We start from the raw sequence: 26,165 nt of genomic DNA on the forward strand, positions 1-26,165 counted from the left end.
ACATGTCTATTGGTATTTTGTTCATTTGGACTTCCTTTTATTACTTTTCTTTGTTTGTCATTATCTGTAGCATGTTGTACGTTTGAACTTTTTTTCATGACTTTCAGTTTGTCTTCCTTTTTGGGATTTGTTGTCCTGTTTGTTCTTCCCACATCCAAGTCATTTTCCAGTTGCTCTAGTTCTTCAACAAAGAAATCCATGTCAGTCTCTTCTTGAACTTGTTTCTTTACATATTCAACATGTCCTTTGGCATTTTTTTCATTTGGGACAATGCCTAATTTACCTACTCTCTCTTGCTTAATTTCCACATCTGTGTCAGTTGCCCGGCCCACTACGTCTTGCATTAAAACAATCACTTCAGTTGGTTTCACTCTTGTGTCTGGCTTTTTAGAATCGTTTTCCTTGGGACCTTCTTTCATAACTTTGAGTTTATATCTTGTTTTAACAACTCTTTGTTTCTTCATTCCTCCATCCATTCCACTTGCCAGTAGCTCAGGCCCTTGAATGTCCATGTCATTCTTTTCTTTGACTTGTGGGTCTTCCTTTTTAATGTGATCTTTGGGATGTTGTTGCTTTGGACGTACTTCTTTGATTTCCGTTTGACCTTTATCCATTTTAACTCTCCCCCTCCTCAATTCCCTCAGATGGTCAGTGTCACCATTGATGTGTTCTTTCTTTCTCTGTTTAATCTCCCTTTTCCTTCTCTCTGCCTCCATCTCATTCTGCCTTTCTTCAAGCATGTCTTCTTTCTTTCTCAGATCACTCTCTATTTTCCTTCTAACTGCCTCCATTTCTCTCTGCCTCTTTTCAAGCCTGTCTTGTCCGCTTTTCAGTTCACTCTCAATTTGCATCCTCTCTGCCTCCATCTCTCTCTGCCTTTCTTCAAGCATCTCTTCTGTCTTTCTCTGTTCATTCTCCCTTTTCCTTCTCTCTGCCTCCACCTCTCTCTGCCTTTCTTGAAGCATCTCTTCTGTCTTTCTCTGTTCATTCTCCCTTTTCCTTCTCTCTGCCTCCATCTCATTCTGCCTTTCTTCAAGCATCTCTTCTCTCTTTCTCAGATCACTCTGCATTTGCATCCTGTCTGCCTCCATTTCTCTCTGTCCCTTTTCAAGCCTGTCTTGTCTGCTTTTCTGTTCACTCTCCATTTGCATCCTCTCTGCCTCCAACTCTCTCTGTCTTTCTTCAAGCCTCTCTTCTGTCTTTCTCTGTTCATTCTCCCTTTTCCTTCTCTCTGCCTCCATCTCTCTTTGCCTTTCTTGAAGCATCTCTTCTCTCTTTCTCAGATCACTCTCCATTTTCGTTCTCTCTGCCTCCATGTCTCTCTGCCTCTTTTCAAGCCTGTCTTGTCTGCTTTTCTGTTCACTCTCCATTTGCATCCGGTCTGCCTCCATCTCACTCTGCCTCTCTTTAAGGCTCTCTTCTCTCTTTCTATGGTCCGTATCCATTTTCCTCATGTCTGCTTCCATTAATTCTTGACTTTCTCCAAGGCACCTTTCTCTCTTTCTCTGTTCATTCTCAATTCTCCTCCTCTCTGCCTCCATCTCTCTCTGTCCCTCTTCAAGGATGTCTTCTCTGATGTTCTGTTCATTTCTCCTCTTCTCTCTCTCCACTTCAGTCTGAACCTTCTCTTTTCTCAAAAATCGTACCTCATCCTTTTCCATTGCACTCCATCCTATCCCTTCATCCATGACTTTTGTCTCCCCTTTCTGATCTTCAATGTCACTTAACACATTTCTTGGCATCTCCATTTGAATCCTATCACTTTTCTCCTTCAGATTTTCCTTGTCCGTTTCCAGAACACCTTTCAGGTCTATTCCCATCTTTCTTTTCATTTGAATCATTTTAATGTATTCTTCCATCTCTCTCTCCCACTCACGCAATTCCTGCTTTGTCAATCTTGGTCCAATATCCATGTTCTTACTCTTTGTCTCTAGATTCCTCTTTATCAGAGGAAAATCACTCTTTCTTTCAAAGATTCTTTCCTGACTCACAGGAATTCTCCTCTCTTTCTCTCGCCCATAATCCTTGAATATATCTCCCTCTGTTTGAGTTTGTTTGTTACTCTGTTCGGTTTTAGTCCGTCTTGTCTCGTTCTTGAGCCATTGCTTTTCAAATCTACAGACCCTTCGATCAAGTTCTGTCATCACAAGGGCCTGAAGTTTATGCATTCGCTCCTCAATCCAAACTCTCTCCTTTAAAAACATGATCTCCACCTTCTCCCTGTCCAAATGACTTCTCATTATGAATGTATTCTATAAATGAAAACAATTTGATTAGTCTCCAATGTGTTCATTGACTGGGCTCTATTGATGCACAGGTCAGGAAATACTGTACTATATTTCAAATCGGGTTGGGTAGGTGGAGATTAGCTGTTTGAAGGTAAAAATTAAAAAAAACAGCCTCTACCCAAATAAAACGATAATCAATCTTGTGCAAATATACCAAGCCTTCATTATTCTTATATTTATTTCATAAAAGGTGAGAGTGGGATATTTCTAGCAGGAGCAAAAAACATTACATAAACACATTTTTCATGAATCGATAGCCACCATGTTCTGTGGACATCCTATTGACTTATTTTCATTTTTCTTTTTGTAGCATGTTAACAATGAAGTACATGTTCTGAGATTATTTTGATGACTGGGAAGGTGGTAGCAGCGTAATTCTTTTATATTTGGGTGGCTGTGAATTGTAAAATAACTAACCCACGCATCACTATTATGCACTAATAATTTTATCTGATTGTAATCTAGGTAATAAATAATTTTAATAGAAAATATTTTAATAACTTTGGCTCATAATGGATTATGGTAGTCAGTGATTTAGATGAACTGATCATACATCATACTTATGTATGTGACTATAGACAATAAGCATACCTATTAACACATCCTAATCATCAAAATAACAGCTATTAAGAATGATGAATGAACACCATAAAAATAAATAAATCCATGTAGGAGCAGAACTAATCAATTTTCTTGACATAACTCCACCTTATCAAGCTCAACCAACACAGAACATTACTGTTTAACACAACTTACAAAATACAACTGCTAACCATTCTGAACATGAACAATTCACTTACCATTGCGCCAGTGCTGTCTAACCTTTGTTTTCAGTCACTGTCAAAGATTCTTACAAGTGCACAAGAATACTGTTGTCATATACATCGTTGTTCTATAACCCAGGAGAAATGTTGTCAGTCTGAAGATAACAACATTAAGCGGATTGTTTCTTTAACCTTTTCACACGTTCTGTAGGCTACGTTTCAAATATGTGTAAGGGCGTCCCAGCGTGAGTTCTTAAATGCACGTGTCAGTATGCGATGACAATTCGATCATTATGACGCAACAATGCATTTCACCCCCAGCTGTCCAGAAACACCACGCTACAAACGTATTATGTAGGCAATTTCTGATTTCGACAGGTTAAAATGATATTTGGCAACTACTACAAGCAGTAATACAGTTTAATTGTATACAGAATATTTTATGATAACCGTGAAAAATATTGAGCTATTCCTAAGTATACTGAATCTCCGCTCGAGGATTCGTCCAAGTGAATAACTTTTGCACCAGAGAAAAATCATGGAGATTTAAGCTGCTGTGAATTAAGCCGGAATGAAAACTCTTTCCTCACTAATGTTTAACAGTTGCCAGTTGTCTCAGTGCCTTGCCCCAATAACATTTAATTTCGTTATGTATGCCTCCTCAAGCTCTTATAGGTCTTCCTTAGAACCGAAATGTATTTTGAGCGAACTGTTTCATTGAAATTCTTATCTGACACCCACAAGGTCTGAAAGTACTTGTAATATAAACCCAGTCCGAGTTATATCCGAGGCAGGCCGTATCCGGAAGAAAATGCCAGCTCTGTTCCCACCCAGGCCTGCCCAATTGTGTGTATTTGTCTGGCAGTGAACGTAAACTTTCCACATGCTTTTGTCATAGTTCGGCGTGTCAAATACATTACTCATCTTATAAAAATTCGTGTTTTTAGGAAGTTGTCTCAAATGTAAAACGTAGTGAAGTGGTCAGTTGCATCTCTCTCCAAAATGCGATGTCTCCTTCCGCTAAATTCTGCACTTCGGGTAGTTTAATAGACTGCTTGGGCACATGCGTTACATGGCACGTGCCTAGGTCTGTAAAATAATAATTACACGAATTGTCCTCCAGAGCTGCGGTCACCTTTCACAAAGAAAATCAGTCCCGTTTGACACCAAGCCTCCTAGTTTACAGTAACCTACCTAATAGCTTATCTTCTTTCAAATCGTTATAAAAGAGAATTGAACCGCAGAATATAGCCCATTAGGCTACATATTGTTCTGAGTAGAATGTCAAAGCAGAGAAGCCCTGTGCAGAAGAGCTCAATTAACCAGTACTTTACCAACTGCAAAGCATAGCAATGTTATGTTATGACATTTATTTTAATGTTCACGAAATATTCTTTTTATTTATTTTCGGATGTGGTCTGTATTTCCCACATTATCACATTCTGGTTAAATGCTTGCTGCATTTCGTCGTACTGTTCAATTACAACGTTTAATCTAAACTAATCTCATCACACCGATCCGAGATCCGTGGCCCTTGATCCCACTCGGGATCCGACGGTCAAACATATAATGCTGAATTCGACCCAGTCAGATGACGTCTAATTTTTAATTATGTGATTTTCACAAACAACAAATAATGAGTATTTGTTCTGGAGCTTTTAATATTGCAGTTACAAATAGTAAGCACTGAAAAAGATCCACCAAATGTAGGCAAGTAATGAAGGCATTGTGTTTATTTTTCTTGATGGGTACATAGCTACAGTGTTAGGTAATAGGTTACATTATATTAATTTACTCAAATTGCATCTTAGATTAATTGTTCTAAGATGTGACATTTCAATGTATAACATTTCCAGAGAAAAAACATGTAAAACAAAACATTCATCAAAAGTAAACATTTCATAATACAAAGGATCACTCTACATGTGAACCCGTGTTCTGATGTTGCTTCTGGGAGTCCATAGTGGTGCCCTCTGTCTGTGAGCTGAGGGATTGCGGCGTCCTCACATCCAGACTACAGTTGATGGGAACCACTCTCTCAGAAGATAATAAAGTATTAGGTGCCTCGATGTGGAGCTTCCCGTCAGGAGTCATGGAGCAGGTGACTGTCTCAGGGTTCAACCCTTCAGGAAGACCAATCTCTTGTCTGAACTCTTGGCATCTGTAAGAGTAGGAGCCTTTCCCATCACCCTGCTTCTTCTCCGTCTTCCCACTGACTCTTAGCTTCCTGCCCACCTGTCTGACACAGATCTCCTCTGGGGAGAAGTCCTTAGTGTCCAGTGTCATGGCAAAGCCCTCTCCCTCTTTCTCCAGCTTGTAAGAAAATGGTTGGAAGTCCACAGAGGCAGGAACATGGTCCATCTCCTCAGAGATACACTGCTGAAGTTTCTCCATCAGTGCCAGACTGCTCTTGATCTCCTTAATGTTTCTCTCAAGTAGACCCTGCTGCCAGAGAAGAGGTCGTACCTCCGGACAGAGACTGTGAACGGGACAGTAGAAGTCCATCAATGGGTTGATGGAAGATTGGAATCCTGGGGAGCACAGCATCTTCATTCAATGTTGAGTGTTGATTAGTCTTGCTCTGAGATGACATTACTGTGTTCAGTGTTGATTGTGTTGTTGTCTGTCTCTTCAGTGGGAGTGTCACAGCTTTTATGTTCTCCCACTTAGAACTCCAGTGTCTTCAGGAACTTTCCTGTCGTTGCCACAGTTCTCCACTGGGTGTCACCCTGCAGGGAAGTGGTTCAGTAAAGTAACATCCACATGAATGGCAGGACCCAAGGTGTCCCAGCAGAACATTTCCCAAAGAGTCACACTGCCTCTGCCGGCTTGCCTACTTCCCATAGTGCATCCTGTGCCATGCATTCTTCAGGTAAGTGATGCACACGCACCCGGCCTTCCACTTGTTGTAAAAGGAAACGTGATTCATCAGGCCACCTTCATCAAGCCACCTTCTTCCATTGCTCCGTAGTCCAGTTCAGATGCTCAAGTTCCCATTGTAGGCCCTTTCGGCAGTGGACAGGGGTCAGCATGGGCACCCTGACTGGTCTGCAGCTACGCAGCCCCATACGCAAAAAACTGTGATTTACTATGTTTTCTGACACCTTTCTATCAGTTACAGCATTAGCTTTTTCAGCAATTTGAGCTACAGTTGCACGTCTGTTGATTCGGACAACAGGGGCCATCATTTGCTCCCCTGCCGCCAGCTCACCGCTTTTCCTTCTTTAGACCACTTTTGATAGATACTGACCACTGCAGACCGGGAACACCCCACGAGGGATGCAGTTTTGGAGATTCTCTGACCCAGTCGTCTAGAGTCAGAGTCGCTCAGATCCTTACGCTTGGCCAATTTTCCTGTTTCTACCACATCAACTTTGACAACAGAATGTTCACTTGCTGCCTAATATATCCCACCCACTGACAGGTGCCATGATAACGAGTATATCAGTATTATTCACTTCACCTATCAGTGGTCATAATGTTATGGCTGATGGGTGTATATTCCTTCCCAACTGTACAGGTGACGACATCAGCACTTGCAGAATGTACATACAAGGAATAGTTGTTGCCATGATGTAACCTAGGGAATGCAAGGTTGCATAGAGACATTGATCCAGGAGACATAACGTAATCATAGAATCTTGGTTGCCCAGACAACTTGGCGAAAGCTCACACATGACAGCTGGGGCATGTTACTATTGGTGGTTTACTTAACTCAGCTCTTCCAATAAGGAATAGAGTCCTGTTCACCTTTACAATACAAGGAGCATGGAGCCCCCCTTCTACTATTAAGACATACCCCCAAAAAGGAGACAGACTTCTAGTGGTTTCTGCTAGGTCCATGGCCTAGTTTTACACACATACAGTTGTGCTCATAGGTTTGTGAAGTTTTTGGCATTGTTTTTGAAAATATGACTGATCATGCAAAAAGACAATCTTTTTTTGGAGGATAGTGATCATATAAAGCCATGTATTATCACATAGTTTTTTGGCTCCTGTTTAAATCATAATGATAACAGAAATCACCCAAATGGCCCTGATCAATAGTTTACATACCCTTGAATGTTTGGCCTTTTTACAGACACACAAGGTGACACACACAGGTGAAAATGGCAATTAAAGGTGAATTTTCCCACACCTTTAAATTGCAGTTAGTGTCTGTGTAGAAATAGTCAATGAGTTTGTTAGCTTTCACGTGGATGCACTTAGCAGGCTAGAGACTGAGCCATGGGGAGCAGAAAAGAACTGTAAAATGACCTGCGTAACAAGGTAATGGAACTTTATAAAGGTGGAAAAGAATACAAAAAGATTTTCAAAGCCTTGCAAATGCCAGTCAGTACTGTTCAATCACTTATTAAGAAGTGGAAAATTCAGGGATCTCTTGATACCAAGCCAAGGTCATGTAGTCCATGACAAATTTCAGCCAAAACCTCCAGAAGAATTGTTCGGGATACAAAGAAAAACCCACAGATAACCTCAGGAGAATTACAGGCTGCTCTGGAAAAAGACTGCGTGGTTGTTTCAAGGAGCACAATATGACGATTTTTGAACAATAATGAACTGCATTGTCGAGTTGCCAGAAAGAAGGCTTTACCTCGCCAATGCCACAAAACAGCCCGGTTACAATATGCCGGACAACACCAAGACATGCCTCACAGCATCTGGCACACTGTAATTCAGAGTGACAAGACCAAAATAGAGCTTTTTGGTCACAAACATAAGCGCTATGTTTGGAGAGGGGTCAACAAGGCCTATAGTGAACAGAATACCATCCCCACTGTGAACAATGGTGGTGGCTTACTGATGTTTTGGGGGTGTGTGAGCTCTAAAGGCACAGGGAATCTTGTGAAAATTTATGGCAAGATGAATGCAGCATGTTATCAGAAAATACTGGCAGACAATTTGCATTCTTTTGCACAAAAGCTGGACTTTCCAGCACGACAGTGACTCTAAGCACAAGGCCAAGTTGACCCTCCAGTGGTTACAGCAGGAAAAGGTAAAGGTTCTAGAGTGGCCATCACAGTCTCCTGACCTCAATATCATTGAGCCACTCTGGGGAGATCGCAAACGTGCGGTTCATGCAAGACGACCAAAGACTTTGCATGACCTGGAGGCATTTTGCCAAGATGAATGGGCAGCATACCACCTGCAAGAATTCAGGGCCTCATAGACAACTATTACAAAAGACTGCATGCTTTCATTGATGCTAAAGGGGGAAATACATAATATTAAGAACTAAGGGTATGCAGACTTTTGAACAGGGATACATTTTTCCTTGTTGCCATGTTTTGTTTTATGAATATGCCGTTCTGTAATGACCTACAGTTGAATGTGAATCCTATAAGAAATAAATGATGTGTTTTGCCTGCTCACTCATGTTTTCTTTAAAAAGGGTGGAGACTAGCAGAGATGCATTCAATTACACTTTTTACAAAATGAGAGCCATTGTCTGATGTCCATTTTGATGGTAGGCCCCATCTGGGAATAATTTCCTGCATCCATTTTGTTTTGCAATAGCAACAATGGCTGTGACATGTTTACATGGAAATGCTTCTACCCACTTGGAGAATGCATCCACCATTACCAGGCAATATTTGTATCCCTGGAATGGAGTCAATGTAATGAGGTCCATCATTAAGTGCTCAAATGGCCTGTCAGGCCTTGGGTGGGCCGACATTGGCATCAGTGTGCCCCTACCCACATTGTTAGTCATACAAATCACATATTTTGCAGAGAAATGTTCAGCATATAGGGAAAATCCTAGAGTAAACCAAAAGTAATGGACAATATTCACAACCCCACCCTTGGAAACATGGTTATGGCCATGTGCCAACTTAGCAACATAGGGGTAACAGGAGCGAGGAAGAACAGGGAGGTCATTAGGACCAACCCAAAGCTTCAGAGCTTTAAAGCAGTGCTGGGACTCCCCAAGCCAATAACCAAAGCCCAAATGATGAGCCTTTTGGGTATGGCCGGCTACTACAGAGCCTGGCTTCCAGACTTTGCTGAAATTACACAGCTTTTGTCTGATTTCATTCATTTACTGGATTGTCTCAAACACTCTCGGTCTACCTCTCCCCTCACCCCTTTAGGGTCGTGCATGACTTTGGTACTCTGTGGCACCAACGCGGGTTCTTAACAGCATCTGGTAAGACAATCTGTTGTTAGTTGCTAATCTACTGGACACTATCCTACTACCAGACTCCATTTCTGTGTGCAAGTGTCAGGCTCATTCTAACGCCTCTGATCCCATCCTCAACGCCAAATTGTCGTGGAAATCACTCAAATACAAAGGCCTTACTAAATGACTGGATTATACTTAGAATAAGCAATATGATTTCATTGTACTAAGGAATAGCAACATTTCTACCACAGATCCTAAAGATTTGTGGCACTAATGAGCCAGACTAGTATACCAACATTTCCACCAGAACGGCTAAAATGTTACCAGCCCTCTTTGCAACTGTATTTACAGAGGAACTGGGCAAGTAATTTATAAACAAATGTTTTCTCTATATATTTTCCCAGTATTCATGTTAAGTTAGTCTGTGCACAATGTTATAAATCCACTAGAATGACAACTCTTTTGTGAACTGAAAGTAACCCAAGAATAAGTGTAAATAAGCAATGTATAATGCAAACATTTAGATTGTAACACATAACTACAGTGAAAGCACATAACTAAAGTGAACAAAACATCATTGGAACTGACTTTACTACTCGCCCGAAATGTGAACTACTCGCATTAGGTGAGCGAAGAGAGAGCAAACTTAATTTCCAGCCCTGCATATGACATTGTATTCATGCTGATTCATTTATAATACTGATTGATTAATGTTAAACAATGCAAAGATGCACCAAGCTAGATACCTGGCTGACTGCCTTCAATCTAAACAACTGCTGATATTAGCTTAAAACATTCTTAAACTGTGTCAGTTGTGCTCACCTTTCTTTTCAAAGAAATTAATTAGCAGTTGTTTTCCCTCAGTTTGCACTCTTTCTTTTCTTTTTGGTACCCCATTTCCCTTTTCTTGCGGAAAGGCATGAGTCTATAATAGTAGCAGACACTGCTCGATTAGCTGCATTTAGAGATTTATTCTGGTCCCGGGTTGACTAAACCAATTTGAGCCTTTTGTAAGGGCTGAGAGTGACCTCAGAGCCTCCACTATATTTTTGGGATAAAAAATACAGTCAATCAACCGATTTATTCAGCAAATGTAAATGTATTTATGACACTAATAACTTAGAAATAAAAAAATGTCAAACAAATACACATTTTCATTCCAAGATTTTTGTGGGCCCTCCTCCCATTGGGGCCCTGGGTAGTCAGTCCCACTTTCCCCTCACTTCGACTCTCCTGGATGGGAGGAGTGGAGGAGGCCTGGAGGGAGGTGGAAGAAAGGAAGGAGTGGAGGGTGGAGGAGTGTAGGGAGGATGTGTAGAGGGGGGAGTAGTGGAGGGAGGATGAGTGGAGGGAGGAGCCGAGGGAAGGAGGAGAAAAGGACATAGAAGAGGAGAGGCAGCAAAGGATTGTGGAGACAGAGGATGGGATTATACAAAGAGCAGGATTTTAGAAGGGAAATGTAGTTTTCAACATTTGCAATGGAAAAGAACCCTCCCAGCATATTCTTTTTTATAACAAACAAAGAAATATCTTAAAAGGTAAAAACTGTTGTATTTCTTAATAGGCTAAGCTTTCAAAGGGTTTCTTACCGTTTATATTAAATTTCACAAGTGTAATAAGATTTTATGTTGAGTTATTATAGGAAGAAAATGCTGAGAAATAGGCTAAAATTCAGTGCAGTGTTGCTATTATATTCTCCCACTTAGAACTCCAGTGTCTTCAGGAACTTCCCTGTCGTTGCCACAGTTCTCCACTGGGTGTCACCCTGCAGGGAAGTGGTTCAGGAATAAGCTGGATGGATTCCAAATTCTTCAGCAGTAAGTCAGCTGTACATAATAGTTGAGGTGATGTAATGTTTACACTTATGACTGGTTCATATTAAAAAACATGACTTACATAACCACATTTTGTTATGTCATAATGATGTAATTACACCCGAATAGACGTTATTTCTTAATGTCAATTTAGATGGAAATCAACATTTTTGCCATTACATTTATTATCCAGTGGATTGTTGTTCACTGCAAAGAATATAATACCAAAAAATATGTAAATAGTTTGCAGACAATTCCCCACATTTTCTCAAGCATTCACTAATGGTGTCTGTTCTTAACTACTGCCAAGAGTAGTCATGGAAATTATGAATTCCTACAGATCACATCCCAAGTTCAATTTCAAATGTTCTTCTTAAGTCTAGATTCCTATTTAAACAAGTATTAGTCATGCTAAACAGAAATAGATTGCAACAACTTTGCAATTTGCTTATGATTAGTTGGTGCCTTCTGAAAACTGATTAGGCATTTTTCTAGAAAATAAGTATTTTCCCCAGAATTGTCTACATAAAAGTACTCATTAAAAGATGAACTGTCATAAATGAATCTTTCAATGACAGAAAGATGCTCTGAATAATAAGAGCATCTCCTAAATGAATAAAATGTTGATGTAAATGATGAGCAGACAAGAAGAAACTGAAAATTAAATCACGCTTCCCAAATGTGGACCAAAGTGCTGCAAAACATGACAAGAGATGAAGCAAGGCACCACAAGGAGTCACTAGAGCGCAATGAGACAAGGTGATCCTGTTCATTTACTAACCCAGCAAACCTGAACTGTGCAGGTCAATTGTCCCGCCCTCTGTGGGACCACTGGGCTAATCTGTGAGCTTGATACTCCAACCCTGGTCTCACAGCTAACTGCCTGGCAGTGACTTTACCATTGCTAATTTTTATCGATAGGAATGTGACAATATCATTAAATTACAGGTAAAACATTTGAATTTAATACAACAAAGGTGATTTTGAATTTGTTCTTGTGTAATGAATGAATGAAAAGATGCTCACCATTCAAACAAAATAGAGTCCTGAATCCTTGTAGTAATGCTTGTGGACAACACACTAGTTTATTTGATCTTGAATACAAATGAAGAAAATCATGTTCCAGAACCACATGGCACGTTTCAGTTGATTTCAGCATCCAGGGAATCTACGGTGCAGTTCATTTACACTGAAATATTGAAAAATCTGAAAGAGAAAATATTGAAAATGGAAAAAAGATTTGTACCCTAAATCTAGCTCAACAACACCTATGTGCATACCTGTGCAGTCGTAGCTTAACCCACTATAATCAGCTGAGTGTAAACATAGTATATATATATTGTTGCACCAGAGGAACTGTCAGTTCTACACAGTCAATTATTCAAGTTTTTCTTAGTTGTGTACCCTCACCCTCTCTCCACATTCCTCCTGTACTCACCCTGGCATTTGACCCATTTTCTAGGCTTCTTTTTGGCATGTATGTTTAATGCCACATCTAATACTTCATGAGTGGTCAATGCTTCTTGAAGGAATTTAAGATTTTTTTGTTTCTGTTTTTCCTTCTTTTGGATTCTGTGTTGGTCGATTTTATTGCGTATTTTGTCAAGAATTGACTTCGGCATCTCTGTTTGGATTTCTTTCTTGTAGGTTGCGTCGGTCTCTTCTATGACTTGTGTGTCCTTTGTCTTTCCGTTGTTACTTCCTTTGGCATTTTGTTCTATTTGTCTTTCTTTCAGTGCTTTTCTTTGTTTGTCTTCCTTTTTGGGATTTGATCTCATGTTCTTCATTCCTCCATCGGTGCCTTTTTCCATTAGTGCTACCTTTTCAATAGACAAATTCACTTTGGTTTCTTTTTTTACTTGTGTCTCGAATCTTTTAGCCTGTTCTTCATTTGGTCTTTCTTTTGTCACTTTAAGTTTGTCTTCCATTTTAGTATTTGATCTCTTGAGCTTCAATCCCCCATCATTCCCACTTTCCAGCAGTTCAAGGTCTTCAATTACCAAATCCATGGTAGTCTCTTCAACTTGTTTGCCTATATTGTTCACATGTTCTTTGGCAGTTTTTTCATCTTGAATTAGTTCATTTTCTTTTCTTTTTTTGTCATCCTCTCTAGCATGTTTGTCCTTGGAACTTTCTTTTGCATCTTTAAGTGTGTCTACCTTTTTGGAATTTGATCCCCAGGCACTTGACAAATTCCCTTCGGTTTCGTCTTTTGCTTGTTTCTCTAACTTCATATCATGTTGTTGCTTTGCATTTCCTTTGACAACTTTGCTCTGTTTGTCATCCTCTGTAGCATGTTGTTCCTTATGACTTTCATCCACAAATTTTAGTTTGTCTTCGTTTTGGATTTGGATTTGATGTTTTGGATTTGATGTTCTGTGCATTACTCCCACATCCAAGTCATTTTCCAGTTGCTCTAATTCTGCAAGAAAAAAATCCATGTCAGTATCTTCTTGAACTTGTTTACTTACAATTTTAACATGTCCTTTGGCATTTTGTTCATTTGGACTTCCTTTTATTACTTTTCTTTGTTTGTCATTATCTGTAGCATTTTGCACGTTTGAACTTTTTTTCATGACTTTCAGTTTGTCTTCCTTTTTGGGATTTGTTGTTCTGTTCTTTATTCCCACATCCAAGTTATTTTCCAGTTGCTCTAATTCTGCAAGAAAAAAATCCATGTCAGTCTCTTCTTGAACATGTTTCCTTACAATTTTAACATGTCCTTTGGCATTTTGTTCATTTGGACTTCCTTTTATTACTTTTCTTTGTTTGTCATTATCTGTAGCATGTTGTACGTTTGAACTTTTTTCCATGACTTTCAGTTTGTCTTCCTTTTTGGGATTTGTTGTCCTGTTCTTTATTCCCACATCCAAGTCATTTTCCAGTTGCTCTAACTCTGCAAGAAAAAAATCCATGTCAATCTCTTCTTGAACTTGTTTCGTTACAATTTTAACATCTCTATTGGTATTTTGTTCATTTGGACTTCCTTTTATTACTTTTCTTTGTTTGTCATTATCTGTAGCATGTTGTACGTTTGAACTTTTTTTCATGACTTTCAGTTTGTCTTCCTTTTTGGGATTTGTTGTCCTGTTTGTTCTTCCCACATCCAAGTCATTTTCCAATTGCTCTAGTTCTTCAACAAAGAAATCCATGTCAGTCTCTTCTTGAACTTGTTTCTTTACATATTCAACATGTCCTTTGGCATTTTTTTCATTTGGGACAATGCCTAATTTATCTACTCTCTCTTGCTTAATTTCCACATCTGTGTCAGTTGCCCGGCCCACTACGTCTTGCATTAAAACAATCACTTCAGTTGGTTTCACTCTTGTGTCTGGCTTTTTAGAATCGTTTTCCTTGGGACCTTCTTTCATAACTTTGAGTTTATATCTTGTTTTAACAACTCTTTCTTTCTTCGTTCCTCCATCCATTCCACTTCCCAGTAGCTCAGGCCCTTGAATGTCCATGTCATTCTTTTCTTTGACTTGTGGGTCTTCCTTTTTAATGTGATCTTTGGGATGTTGTTGCTTTGGACGTACTTCTTTGATTTCCGTTTGACCTTTATCCATTTTAACTCTCCCCCTCCTCAATTCCCTCAGATGGTCAGTGTCACCATTGATGTGTTCTTTCTTTCTCTGTTTAATCTCACTTTTCCTTCTCTCTGCCTCCATCTCATTCTGCCTTTCTTCAAGCATGTCTTCTCTCTTTCTCAGATCACTCTCTATTTTCCTTCTAACTGCCTCCATTTCTCTCTGCCTCTTTTCAAGCCTGTCTTGTCCGCTTTTCAGTTCACTCTCAATTTGCATCCTCTCTGCCTCCATCTCTCTCTGCCTTTCTTCAAGCATCTCTTCTGTCTTTCTCTGTTCATTCTCCCTTTTCCATCTCTCTGCCTCCACCTCTCTCTGCCTTTCTTCAAGGATGTCTTCTCTCTTTCTCAGATCACTCTCCATTTGCATCCTGTCTGCCTCCATTTCTCTCTGCCACTTTTCAAGCCTGTCTTGTCTGCTTTTCTGTTCACTCTCCATTTGCATCCTCTCTGCCTCCAACTCCCTCTGTCTTTCTTCAAGCATCTCTTCTGTCTTTCTCTGTTCATTCTCCCTTTTCCTTCTCTCTGCCTCCATCTCTCTTTGCCTTTCTTGAAGCATCTCTTCTCTCTTTCTCAGATCACTCTCCATTTTCGTTCTCTCTGCCTCCATGTCTCTCTGCCTCTTTTCAAGCCTGTCTTGTCTGCTTTTCTGTTCACTCTCCATTTGCATCCGGTCTGCCTCCATCTCACTCTGCCTCTCTTTAAGGCACCTTTCTCTCTTTCTCTGTTCATTCTGAATTCTCCTCCTCTCTGCCTCCATCTCTCTCTGTCCCTCTTCAAGGATGTCTTCTCTGATGTTCTGTTCATTTCTCCTCCTCTCTCTCTCCACTTCAGTCTGAACCTTCACTTTTCTCAAAAATCGTACCTCATCCTTTTCCATTGCACTCCATCCTGTCCCTTCATCCATGACTTTTGTCTCCCCTTTCTGATCTTCAATGTCACTTAACACATTTCTTGGCATCTCCATTTGAATCCTCTCACTTTTCTCCCTCAGGTTTTCCTTGTCCGTTTCCAGAACACCTTTCAGGTCTATTCCCATCTTTCTTTTCATTTGAATCATTTTAATGTATTCTTCCATCTCTCTCTCCCACTCACGCAATTCCTGCTTTGTCAATCTTGGTCCAATATTCATGTTCTTACTCTTTGTCTCTAGATTCATCTTTATCAGAGGAAAATCACTCTTTCTTTCAAAGATTCTTTCCTGACTCACAGGAATTCTCCTCTCTTTCTCTCGCCCATAATCCTTGAATATATCTCCCTCTGTTTGAGTTTGTTTGTTACTCTGTTCGGTTTTAGTCTGTCCAGTCTCTTTCTTAAGCCATTGCTTTTCAAATCTACAGACCCTTCGATCAAGTTCTGTCATCACAAGGGCCTGAAGTTTATGCATTCGCTCCTCAATCCAAACTCTCTCCTTTAAAAACATGATCTCCACCTTCTCCCTGTCCAAATGACTTCTCATTATGAATGTATTCTATAAATGAAAACAATTTGATTAGTCTCCAATGTGTTCCTTGACTGGGCTCTATTGATGCACAGGTCAGGAAATACTGTACTATATTTCAAATCGGGTTGGGTAGGTGGAGATTAGCTGTTTGAAGGTAAAAATAAAAAAAAACAGCCTCTACCAAAATAAAATGATAATCAATCTTGTGCAAATATACCAAGCCGTCATTATTCTTATATTTATTTCATAAAAGGTGAGAGTGGGATATTTCTAGCAGGAGCAAAAAACATTACATAAACACATTTTTTAATGAATCGATAGCCACCATGTTCTGTGGACATCCTATTGACTTATTTTCATTTTTCTTTTTGTAGCATGTTAACAATGAAGTACATGTTCTGAGATTATTTTGATGACTGGGAAGGTGGTAGCAGCGTCATTGTTTTGTATTTGGGTGGCTGTGAATTGTAAAATAACTAACCCACGCATCACTATTATGCACTAATATTTTTATCTGATTATAATATAGGTAATAAATAATTTTAATAGAAAATATTTGTATAACTTTGGCTCATAATGGATCATGGTAGTCAGTGATTTAGATGAACTGATCATACATCATACTTATGTATGTATACTATAGACAATAAGCACACCTATTAACACATCCTAATCATCAAAATAACAGCTATTAAGAATGATGAATGAACACCATAAAAACAAATCCATGTAGGAGCAGAACTAATCAATTTTTTTGACATAACTCCACCTTATCAAGCTCAACCAACTCAGAACATTACTGTTTAACACAACTTACAAAATACAACTGCTAACCATTCTGAACATGAACAATTCACTTACCATTGCGCCAGTGCTGTCTAACCTTTGTTTTCAGTCACTGTCAAAGATTCTTACAAGTGCACAAGAATACTGTTGTCATATACATCGTTGTTCTATAACCCAGGAGAAATGTTGTCAGTCTGAAGATAACAACATTAAGCGGATTGTTTCTTTAACCTTTTCACACGTTCTGTAGGCTACGTTTCAAATATGTGTAAGGGCGTCCCAGCGTGAGTTCTTAAATGCACGTGTCAGTATGCGATGACTATTCGATCATTATGACGCAACAATACATTTCACCCCCAGCTGTCCAGAAACACCACGCTACAAACATATTATGTAGGCAATTTCTGATTTCGACAGGTTAAAATGATATTTGGCAACTACTACAAGCAGTAATACAGTTTAATTGTATACAGAATATTTTATGAGTAACCGTGAAAAATATTGAGCTATTCCTACTGAATCTCCGCTCGAGGATTCGTCCAAGTGAATAACTTTTGCACCAGAGAAAAATCATGGAGATTTAAGCTGCTGTGAAGCCGGAATGAAAACTCTTTCATCACTAATGTTTAACAGTTGTCAGTTGTCTCAGTGCCTTGCCCCAATAACATTTAATTTCGTTATGTATGCCTCCTCAAGCTCTTATAGGTCTTCATTGGAACCGAAATGTATTTTGAGCGAACTGTTTCATTGAAATTCTTATCTGACACCGACATTATTTGTTATATCAACCCAGTCCGAGTTATATCCGAGGCCGGCCGTATCCGGAAGAAAATGCCAGCTGTTCCCACCCAGGCCTGCCCAATTGTGTGTATTTGTCTGGCAGTGAACGTAAACTTTCCACATGGTTTTGTCATAGTTCAGCGTGTCAAATACATTACTCATCTTATAAAGATTTGTGTTTTTAGGAAGTTGTCTCAAATGTAAAACGTAGTGAAGTGGTCTGTTGTTAGAACGCACTTTGCATCTCTCTCCAAAATACGATGTCTCCTTCCGCTAAATTCTGCACTTTCGGTAGTTTAATAGACTGCTTGGGCACATGCGTTACATGGCACGTGCCTAGGTCTGTAAAAGATTTAACTACACGAATTGTCCTCCAGAGCTGCCGTCACCTTTCACAAAGAAAATCAGTCCCGTTTGACACCAAACCTCCTAGTTTACAGTACCCTACCTAATAGCTTATCTTCTTTCAAATCGTTATAAAAGAGGCTATTGAACCGCAGAATATAGCCCACTAGGCTACATTTTTTTTTTACAACGTTAGTAGAATGTCAAAGCAGAGAAGCCCTGCGCAGAAGAGCGATGAAAATTCAGTTAACCTGTAATTTACCAACTACAAAGCATAGCATTTAAAAATGTTATGACATTTATTTTATTATTTTAATTTTGTTATTTTAATATATTTTCGGATGTGGTCTGTATTTCCCACATTATCACATTCTGGTTATATGCTTGCTGCATTTCGTCGTAGTGTTCAATGACAATAAAGTTGAATCTAAACTACTCTCATCACACTGATCCGAGATCCGTGGCCCTTGATCCCACTCGGGATCCGACGGTCAAACATATAATGCTGAATTCGACCCAGTCAGATGACGTCTACTTTGTAATTATTTTCATAGGTGATTTTCAGAAACATGATGAGTATTTGTTCTGGAGCTTTATATATTGCAGTTTCAAATAGTAAGCACTGAAAAAAATACACCAAATATAGGCAAGTAATGAAGGTATTGTGTTTATTCTTCTTGAAGGGTACATAGCTACAGTGTTAGGTAATAGATTACATTATATTAATTTACTCAAATTGCATCTTAGATTAATTGTTCTAAGATGTGACATTTCAATGTATAACATTTCCAGAGAAAAAACATGTAAAACAAAACATTCATCAAAAGTAAACATTTCATAATACAAAGGATCACTCTACATGTGAACCCGTGTTCTGATGTTGCTTCTGGGAGTCCATAGTGGTGCCCTCTGTCTGTGAGCTGAGGGATTGCGGCGTCCTCACATCCAGACTACAGTTGATGGAAACCACTCTCTCAGAAGATAATGAAGTATTAGGTGCCTCGATGTGGAGCTTCCCGTCAGGAGTCATGGAGCAGGTGACTGTCTCAGGGTTCAACCCTTCAGGAAGATCAATCTCTTGTCTGAACTCCTGGCATCTGTAAGAGTAGGAGCCTTTCCCATCACCCTGCTTCTTCTCCGTCTTCCCACTGACTCTTAGCTTCCTGCCCACCTGTCTGACACAGATCTCCTCTGGGGAGAAGTCCTTAGTGTTCAGTGTCATGGCAAAGCCCTCTCCCTCTTTCTCCAGCTTGTAAGAAAATGGTTGGAAGTCCACAGAGGCAGGAACATGGTCCATCTCCTCAGAGATACACTGCTGAAGTTTCTCCATCAGTGCCAGACTGCTCTTGATCTCCTTAATGTTTCTCTCAAGTAGACCCTGCTGCCAGAGAAGAGGTCGTACCTCCGGACAGAGACTGTGAACGGGACAGTAGAAGTCCATCAATGGGTTGATGGAAGATTGGAATCCTGGGGAGCACAGCACCTTCATTCAATGTTGAGTGTTGATTAGTCTTGCTCTGAGATGACACTGCTGTGTTCAGTGTTGGTTGTGTTGTTGTCTGTCTCTTCAGTGGGAGTGTCACAGCTTTTATGTTCTCCCACTTAGAACTCCAGTGTCTTCAGGAACTTTCTCTGTAGTTGCCACAGTTCTCCACTGGGTGTCACCCTGCAGGGAAGTGGTTCAGGAATAAGCTGGATGGATTCCAAATTCTTCAGCAGTAAGTCAGCTGTACTTAATAGTTGAGGTGATTTAATGTTTACACTTATGACTGGTTCATTTTAAAATACATGACTTTAAAAAACATTTAGCAACCATTATCCTTTAGATTTTAAATATGACACTACAGTATTGATGACATCATTCAGTACTGTGAGCAAATCAGATGAGATTTGATACATATAACACTAGCTCAATTAAAAAAATAGTTTCAACCACAGAACCTACAGAAATGGTTAGGTCACAATGTATTTCAACCCACTGTAAAATAATTCACAAGAAAATTGAATACTGGAAAAAATGTCAGTATCTGTAAGAGCGTAATAAAATTGTGAATGTCTTTGGGTCCCAAAGCTACCTCACAACCATTACAAGTTCCCCATTCACGGTGAGCACCACCATCCAGCACACAATTGCCAAATATAAAAGGAAGCACTGCACCATTTTACAAAGCACAGAGAAATACTGGGAAAGTACTGCTTCAAAAACTTTCACAACATGCAGTAGCTATGATGAAAGGGACATTTTACAAGGAGTCAAACAACAACCAAGCCAGTTCTGGATGGAAAAGGAACTTTGACATAGACTTTTTTGGAAACTTGTCTGAACAGTGTGTACGCTTCACTCTGATAATGGAACTTCTGAGATCCACAGGATTTCAAGAATGATCTATTGTCTTCATTGTTGGGAGTTGACGGAACCATACCCAGTGGATGAAAGTCCGATGGACCCATTAATCGTTGTTTTGCAGTTATAATTTCAACAAATCAGGACATCACAACCCCTTTTCTGGTTGAATCTCTTTCAAATCTTCCTGACCACTCACATGGCAGAACGATGCCAGGGTCAGATCACTTGGCTTCACAGCGAGATTAGCAAGATTAGTGGAGGATCCACATGAGTCCTAAAGGGCTCCACATACGACAGGTCAGACTACCACGGGCCAGTTGACTGGAAAGGTCACATGGTCCCAACACAGTGGAAGACACTCTTGTGGTGTTAGTCTTGAATTAGTGAAGTGTTGGAAACTCACTGTTCCATTATACACCTACACTGACTTGTTAGGACAACTAGGCAATTTGCTGGGTCCACATCACACTGACTGCATTAACTGATACTGGAACTTTCATTACTGTTGCAAGACAAATAAAAATGAAGACAAGAACTAAAGGACACTTGATTGGAAACTTCTTTACTTACAATCTAAAATGTTCCAAAATCAACTGATATGGTGATTTCATATGTATGAAGATTTGTTTATTGCAAGACAGGTGGGAAACTCCCAGTATTGGACTTCTGCATATTTTTTGATGATGCTTAATGATATACATTATGACGGCTATCATGGTATGTTTGGACAGTGAATTGATCCCAATTATAGGTGGTTCCTGTCAAAGGTACATGTTTTCCATATTTTAAAGTTAGAATCTTTCACAGGTGCAACAGTATATGCATAAGTCTTTTGTATGATATTGTAGCATGGATCATGATACGGACAAGGGGGGGTTTGATTGTTCAGTGGACTTGGGGGAACGTTTCATCATGATGTCATGTTTTCTGCTGGTTTTCTGCTGATAATAGACACTGATAATGGCCTGTTGGTGTCAAAATGTTTTCTCGACCCTTATAATCTCAGGTGGGGACGGGATTGATGACTGTCATACATTGAGTTGTGTGTCGGAGTGTGGTGTGTCAATTCTCTTGTTTACATTCATTTTCATTAGAGGAACAATGAGACCTGATTGGTCAGATACTCCTTCTGTTGTTTCATCTTAGTCATTTGTAATACAAGTGTATGGGCCTTTTCTTTTCAGTAGGAATTCAATTGTACTTGTAATGTTTTATCAAACATGTAATGTTTTTCTTTTTGATAGGATAGAGTGTGGAATCTGAGCATTAACAATTACAATGTGAATGTACGTTTCATTTGAAGTGAATGTGCCTAGATAATGAGAACAACAGAAACCTTTCTGTTTAGTTTATCTCTCTGTAGGTTGCACTCTGATAACCACAGGAATGTTTACATTGACCATCTGGCATGCGGGTTGACTACTGGAAACATGATCTGTGCTAGGTTGAAAAATGCTCTTAATGTATAGGCTAGCTGGCAACTATCTTTACAGTGAGAAGATAATGGAACGTTCACCAAATGACATCTGTGCTGCAATTTTCCAATGAACTTCTCCCTGGATTTGATACAGGTTCTACATTATTTCACCACTATACGTAGCCGCTGATTTCTAACAGCATGCAGTATGTGCGTTTGTGTTTTTCCCCTCCTGCTGTTTCCCCAGGTGTCCTTTATGTTCTTGATTGTGCTCGTTGATGATTCCCACCTGGCAGTCATGAATGCATCGCCTGACTGCTGAGGTGGACCAATCAGTGGACACTCCTCCTAATTGCACCACCTGTTCCTTTTATCCTTTACCCAATCACATCACACATCCCTAGTTTAAAAAACCAGTCAGTTGGTTCTCCCAGAGAGACTGTTTTGCATTCCCCCACATGGACATAGAGAGACTTTTGCTTTCCCCCACATGGACATGGACACTCTTGAGATACATACCCTTTTGATAGACAGACACTTTGTTCATTCATACATCACTTAGTTTAGCACATACAGTATCTCACAAAGGTGAGTACACCCCTCACATTTTTGTAAATATTTGATTAGATCTTTTCATGCGACAACACTGAAGAAATGACACTTTGCTACAATGGAAAGTAGTGAGTGTACAGCTTGTATAACAGTGTAAATCTGCTGTCCCCTCAAAATAACACAACAGACAGCCATCATGTCTAAACCGCTGGCAACAAAAGTGAGTACACACCTAAGTGAAAATGTCCAAATTGGGCCCAAAGTGTCAATATTTTGTGTGGCCACCATAATATTCCTGCACTGCCTTAACCTTATTGGGTATGGAGTTCACTAGAACTTCATAGGTTGCCACTGGAGTCCTCTTTCACTCCTCCATGACATCACAGAGCTGGTGGATGTTAGAGACCCTGCGCTCCTCCAACTTCCATTTGAGGATGCCCCACAGATGCTCAATAGGGTTTAGGTCTGGAGACATGCTAAGCCATTCCATCACCTTACCCTCAGCTTCTTTTGCAAGGCAGTGGTTGTCTTGGAGGTGTGTTTGGGGTCGTTACCATGTTGGAATACTGCCCTGTGGCCCAGTCTCCGAAGGGAGGGGATCATGCTCTGCTTCAGTATGTCACAGTACATGTTGGCATTCATGGTTCCCTCAATTAACTGTAGCTCCCCAGTGCTGGCAGCACTCATGCAGCCCCAGACAATGACACTCCCACCACCATGCTTGACTGTAGGCAAAACAAACTTGTCTTTGTATTCCTCACCTGGTTGCCGCCACACACGATTGACACCATCTGAACCAAATACATTTATCTTGGTTTCATCAGACCACAGGACTTGGTTCCAATAATCCATGTTCTTAGTTTGCATGTCTTCAGCAAACTGTTTGCGGGCTTTCTTGTGCATCATCTTTAGAAGAGGCTTCCTTCTGGGACGACAACCATGCAGACCAATTTGATGCAGTGTGCGGCGTATGGTCTGAGCACTGACAGGCTGACCCCTCACCCCTTCAACCTCTGCAGCAATGCTGGTAGCACTCATATGTCTATTTCCCAAAGGCAACCTCTGGATATGACACTGAGCATATGCACTCAACTTCTTTGGTCGACCATAACGAGGCCTGTTCTGAGTGGAACCTGTCCTGTTAAACCGCTGTATGGTCTTGGCCACCCTGCTGCAGCTCAGTTTCAGGGTCTTGGCAATCTTCTTATAGCCTAGGCCATCTTTATATAGAGCAACAATTCTTTTTTTCAGATCCTCAGAGAGTTCTTTGCCATGAGGTGCCATGTTGAATTCCAGTGACCAGTATGAGGGAGTGTGAGAGCGATGACACCAAATTTAACACACCTGCTCCCCATTCACACCTGAGACTTGTAACACTAACGAGTCACATGACACTGGGGAGGGGAAATGGCAGTGGTGTACTCACTTTTGTTGCTAGCGGTTTAGACATGAATGTCTGTGTGTTGTGTTACTTTGAGGGGACAGCAAATTTACACTGTTATACAACTGCTGTACACACACAACTTTACATTGTAGCAAAGTGTAATTTCTTCAGTGTTGTCACATGAAAAGATATACTCAAATATATACAAAAGTGTGAGGGTGTACTCACTTTGTGAGATACTGTACATCTTACTTTGTCCTGTTACATATGAGTATGTATTGCTGTGACGTTTTGTTTGGTGTTGTCTAGTCAATTGTTTGCTGTTTAGTCCTTGTTCAACCTGTGTGTTTTTGTTTGTCCCAGTGTCCCTGGGAAAAGGGTTTTTCAGCAAGTCACCCTTGGGCATACACAACCCGTAGGAAAACTTTGTCTAAAAACACTAATTAGAACTGAGCGGACCAACCTCTGTATTTTTGTATTGGTTAGTAGTCAGCCAAGCGGTTCTTGAGGCAGGCAGGTTCAGTTTAAGCGTGTTTGGACTATATTATGTCATTTCTTGGGTCCAGCTCAGCCCCTTTTCCCTAACCCCTTTACCGTGTGTTTATAATAAATGTTTTATGTTTGACGGTAGCTTTGGTTGTCTGTGTCGTTTGTTCCCACTGTTCATGTACACTACACCACTTTGCATTAGTTTTATGTTACGGGTCTCTGTACCATCCACCCTGGACTGCTAGAGCCACAGGGTTTGTAACAGTCCAAGGTAAGGTAAGTCATCCTGTCACGATTAGCGCTGAAGCAGGATCCAAGCGTTGATACTAAGTGCAACAAAAAGTTGCTTTTAATTGGGAAAACAGGGGCAGGAACAAACAGGAATATCGCAGGAAAACGGGCTGGTGGCTGGGACTGACAAACGATGTATAACACAATAACACAATGACTAACAAAGGGCTAACAGAAGAGGACAAACTAAATAGGGAGCTAACAAGGACAAACAAGACACTGGTACAAACAATAAGGACAGGCTACGGAAAAGAACACAAGCAAAAACAAAACAACTAACGGAATAGCAAATTGTTGTTTTAATTTACATATTTACAAGTACACTTGGGTGGGCAGCAGGAGCATCTGCGCTTCCTCTCCTCTGGTCCTATATTCTCCTCACCTCTCCAGCCCTCTCTCTTCCTGTTCTTTGGTCCTCTATTCTCCTCACTTCTCCACCCTCTCCTCTGGTCCTATATTCTCCTCACCTCTCCAGCACACTCTCTTCCTGTCCTCTGGTCCTCTATTCTCCTCTCTTTAATTGGTAAAAACAAAGTGTATCTATGAAAATAGAAGCCTACCCATATATGTGATTTAGTTATCGACTCGATGCATCTTTCTCAATGATAGGCGATATGCCTACCTGGTGTTATATATTTTTCAAGTTTCAAGGTTTATTTTTCAAATGCACCCGAACAACAAAGCCAGGAAGAGTTGCACTGAACAACTCAGACAGGAATTGTTTAGAAGATTAGACAACTATTTGTAAGATAGCTGTAACGTGGCGCTACCTTCAAGAAAACACATTATATGGAATTGATCAAGATATTTGAGGAGAAAAGGTGTTGGGAAGCACTCTGCTAAAGGATGATGATTTGCCGCAGGCACCTCAACTCCGTCCATACAAGGTCGGCCATGTGATCCTGCTTTTGCTTTGCATCTCAGAAAATGGTGTTCTTTGGTTAACATTGGCTGCTGACCGCATTTAATTTAAGCTAAGAGTGCAGGTGTACAATCACAGTTTATTTCTTTCATTTGCGTTTTTGAAAATCCATCACAGGTTACGTTTACGCAGGTAAAATGTATTTGTGTGCGGGTGTTCACGTTTGCAAACGTGCATTCACGTGCCTGGGGCTTTTGCAACGTTTTGACAACTTGGTGGTTGTGTAGCAAAACATCAGATTACAGCAGATTTAGTGTACGCGCGAAAAGCTATGGATATCTTAATTTATAAATACCATAATGTCAATACCTTGTTTGATAAATTGACAGTTAATGTTTTGATGCAATTAAAAACATGAATAAAACAAAAACAGAATAGGCTAACATCCTTTGATTTTGGGTTATGTTTAGATAAACAGCCAGATTCTGGAAGATCGTGGGTTACTGGATTAATTGTAATGACCGAATATTTAACAGACCTTTAGCGTATGCAGAGATGTAGCCTAATCATATTGAAATAGTAAGCAATGGTTTAGAAACCCTTTCCAAATGCACTGTATATAACCCATAAGGTAAAATGCAAATTCTGTTTTTGGCCAGCTATGTAACTCTAACATTGATTGATGCCGCAAAATGTGGTCACTTGGTTATAGGCTCTTCCTATTTGTTTTCTAATGCCTCTTAATATTAAAGTAATCTGAAAGTAATTCAAAGTAATCGGATTATGTTACTGAGTGATCAAAAAGTAACATTACTGATAAAAAATGTGGACAGGTAACTTTTTACTGTAACTGATTACATTTAAAAAGTAACTTACCCAACCCAGGTAGCAGCAC

The 26,165-nt window shown here is 40.0% G+C and overlaps 4 protein-coding genes across 4 annotated transcripts; all 4 read right to left on the reverse strand.

Annotated features, from left to right (window-relative positions):
• Window positions 1–315: 315 nt before the first annotated feature.
• LOC117595563 (stress response protein NST1-like) lies at window positions 316–3,296 on the reverse strand. Its single transcript, XM_034297043.1, has 3 exons — window positions 3,089–3,296; window positions 1,252–2,252; window positions 316–331 (listed from the first exon to the last, which is right to left on the reverse strand). Exons 1-3 carry the CDS (start codon window positions 3,089–3,091, stop codon window positions 316–318), a joined length of 1,020 nt encoding a protein of 339 aa, XP_034152934.1. The 5' UTR covers window positions 3,092–3,296.
• A 1,603-nt stretch (window positions 3,297–4,899) lies between these two features.
• Window positions 4,900–5,599, reverse strand: LOC117595543 (heat shock protein 30-like). Its single transcript, XM_034296836.1, has one exon. The coding sequence runs from the start codon at window positions 5,597–5,599 to the stop codon at window positions 4,967–4,969; it is 633 nt and encodes a 210-aa protein (XP_034152727.1). The 3' UTR covers window positions 4,900–4,966.
• Window positions 5,600–12,773: 7,174 nt separating this feature from the next.
• LOC114840857 (myosin-6-like) lies at window positions 12,774–17,086 on the reverse strand. Its single transcript, XM_034297044.1, has 3 exons — window positions 16,879–17,086; window positions 12,811–13,886; window positions 12,774–12,779 (listed from the first exon to the last, which is right to left on the reverse strand). The coding sequence occupies exons 2-3, from the start codon at window positions 13,801–13,803 to the stop codon at window positions 12,774–12,776; spliced, it is 999 nt and encodes a 332-aa protein (XP_034152935.1). The 5' UTR covers window positions 13,804–13,886; window positions 16,879–17,086.
• A 1,622-nt stretch (window positions 17,087–18,708) lies between these two features.
• Window positions 18,709–19,458, reverse strand: LOC105014761 (heat shock protein 30-like). Its single transcript, XM_010877324.5, has one exon. The coding sequence runs from the start codon at window positions 19,415–19,417 to the stop codon at window positions 18,779–18,781; it is 639 nt and encodes a 212-aa protein (XP_010875626.4). The 5' UTR covers window positions 19,418–19,458; the 3' UTR covers window positions 18,709–18,778.
• Window positions 19,459–26,165: the final 6,707 nt, after the last annotated feature.

This window comes from Esox lucius, chromosome 14, assembly GCF_011004845.1.
Source record: "Esox lucius isolate fEsoLuc1 chromosome 14, fEsoLuc1.pri, whole genome shotgun sequence".
Lineage (NCBI taxonomy): Eukaryota > Metazoa > Chordata > Actinopteri > Esociformes > Esocidae > Esox > Esox lucius.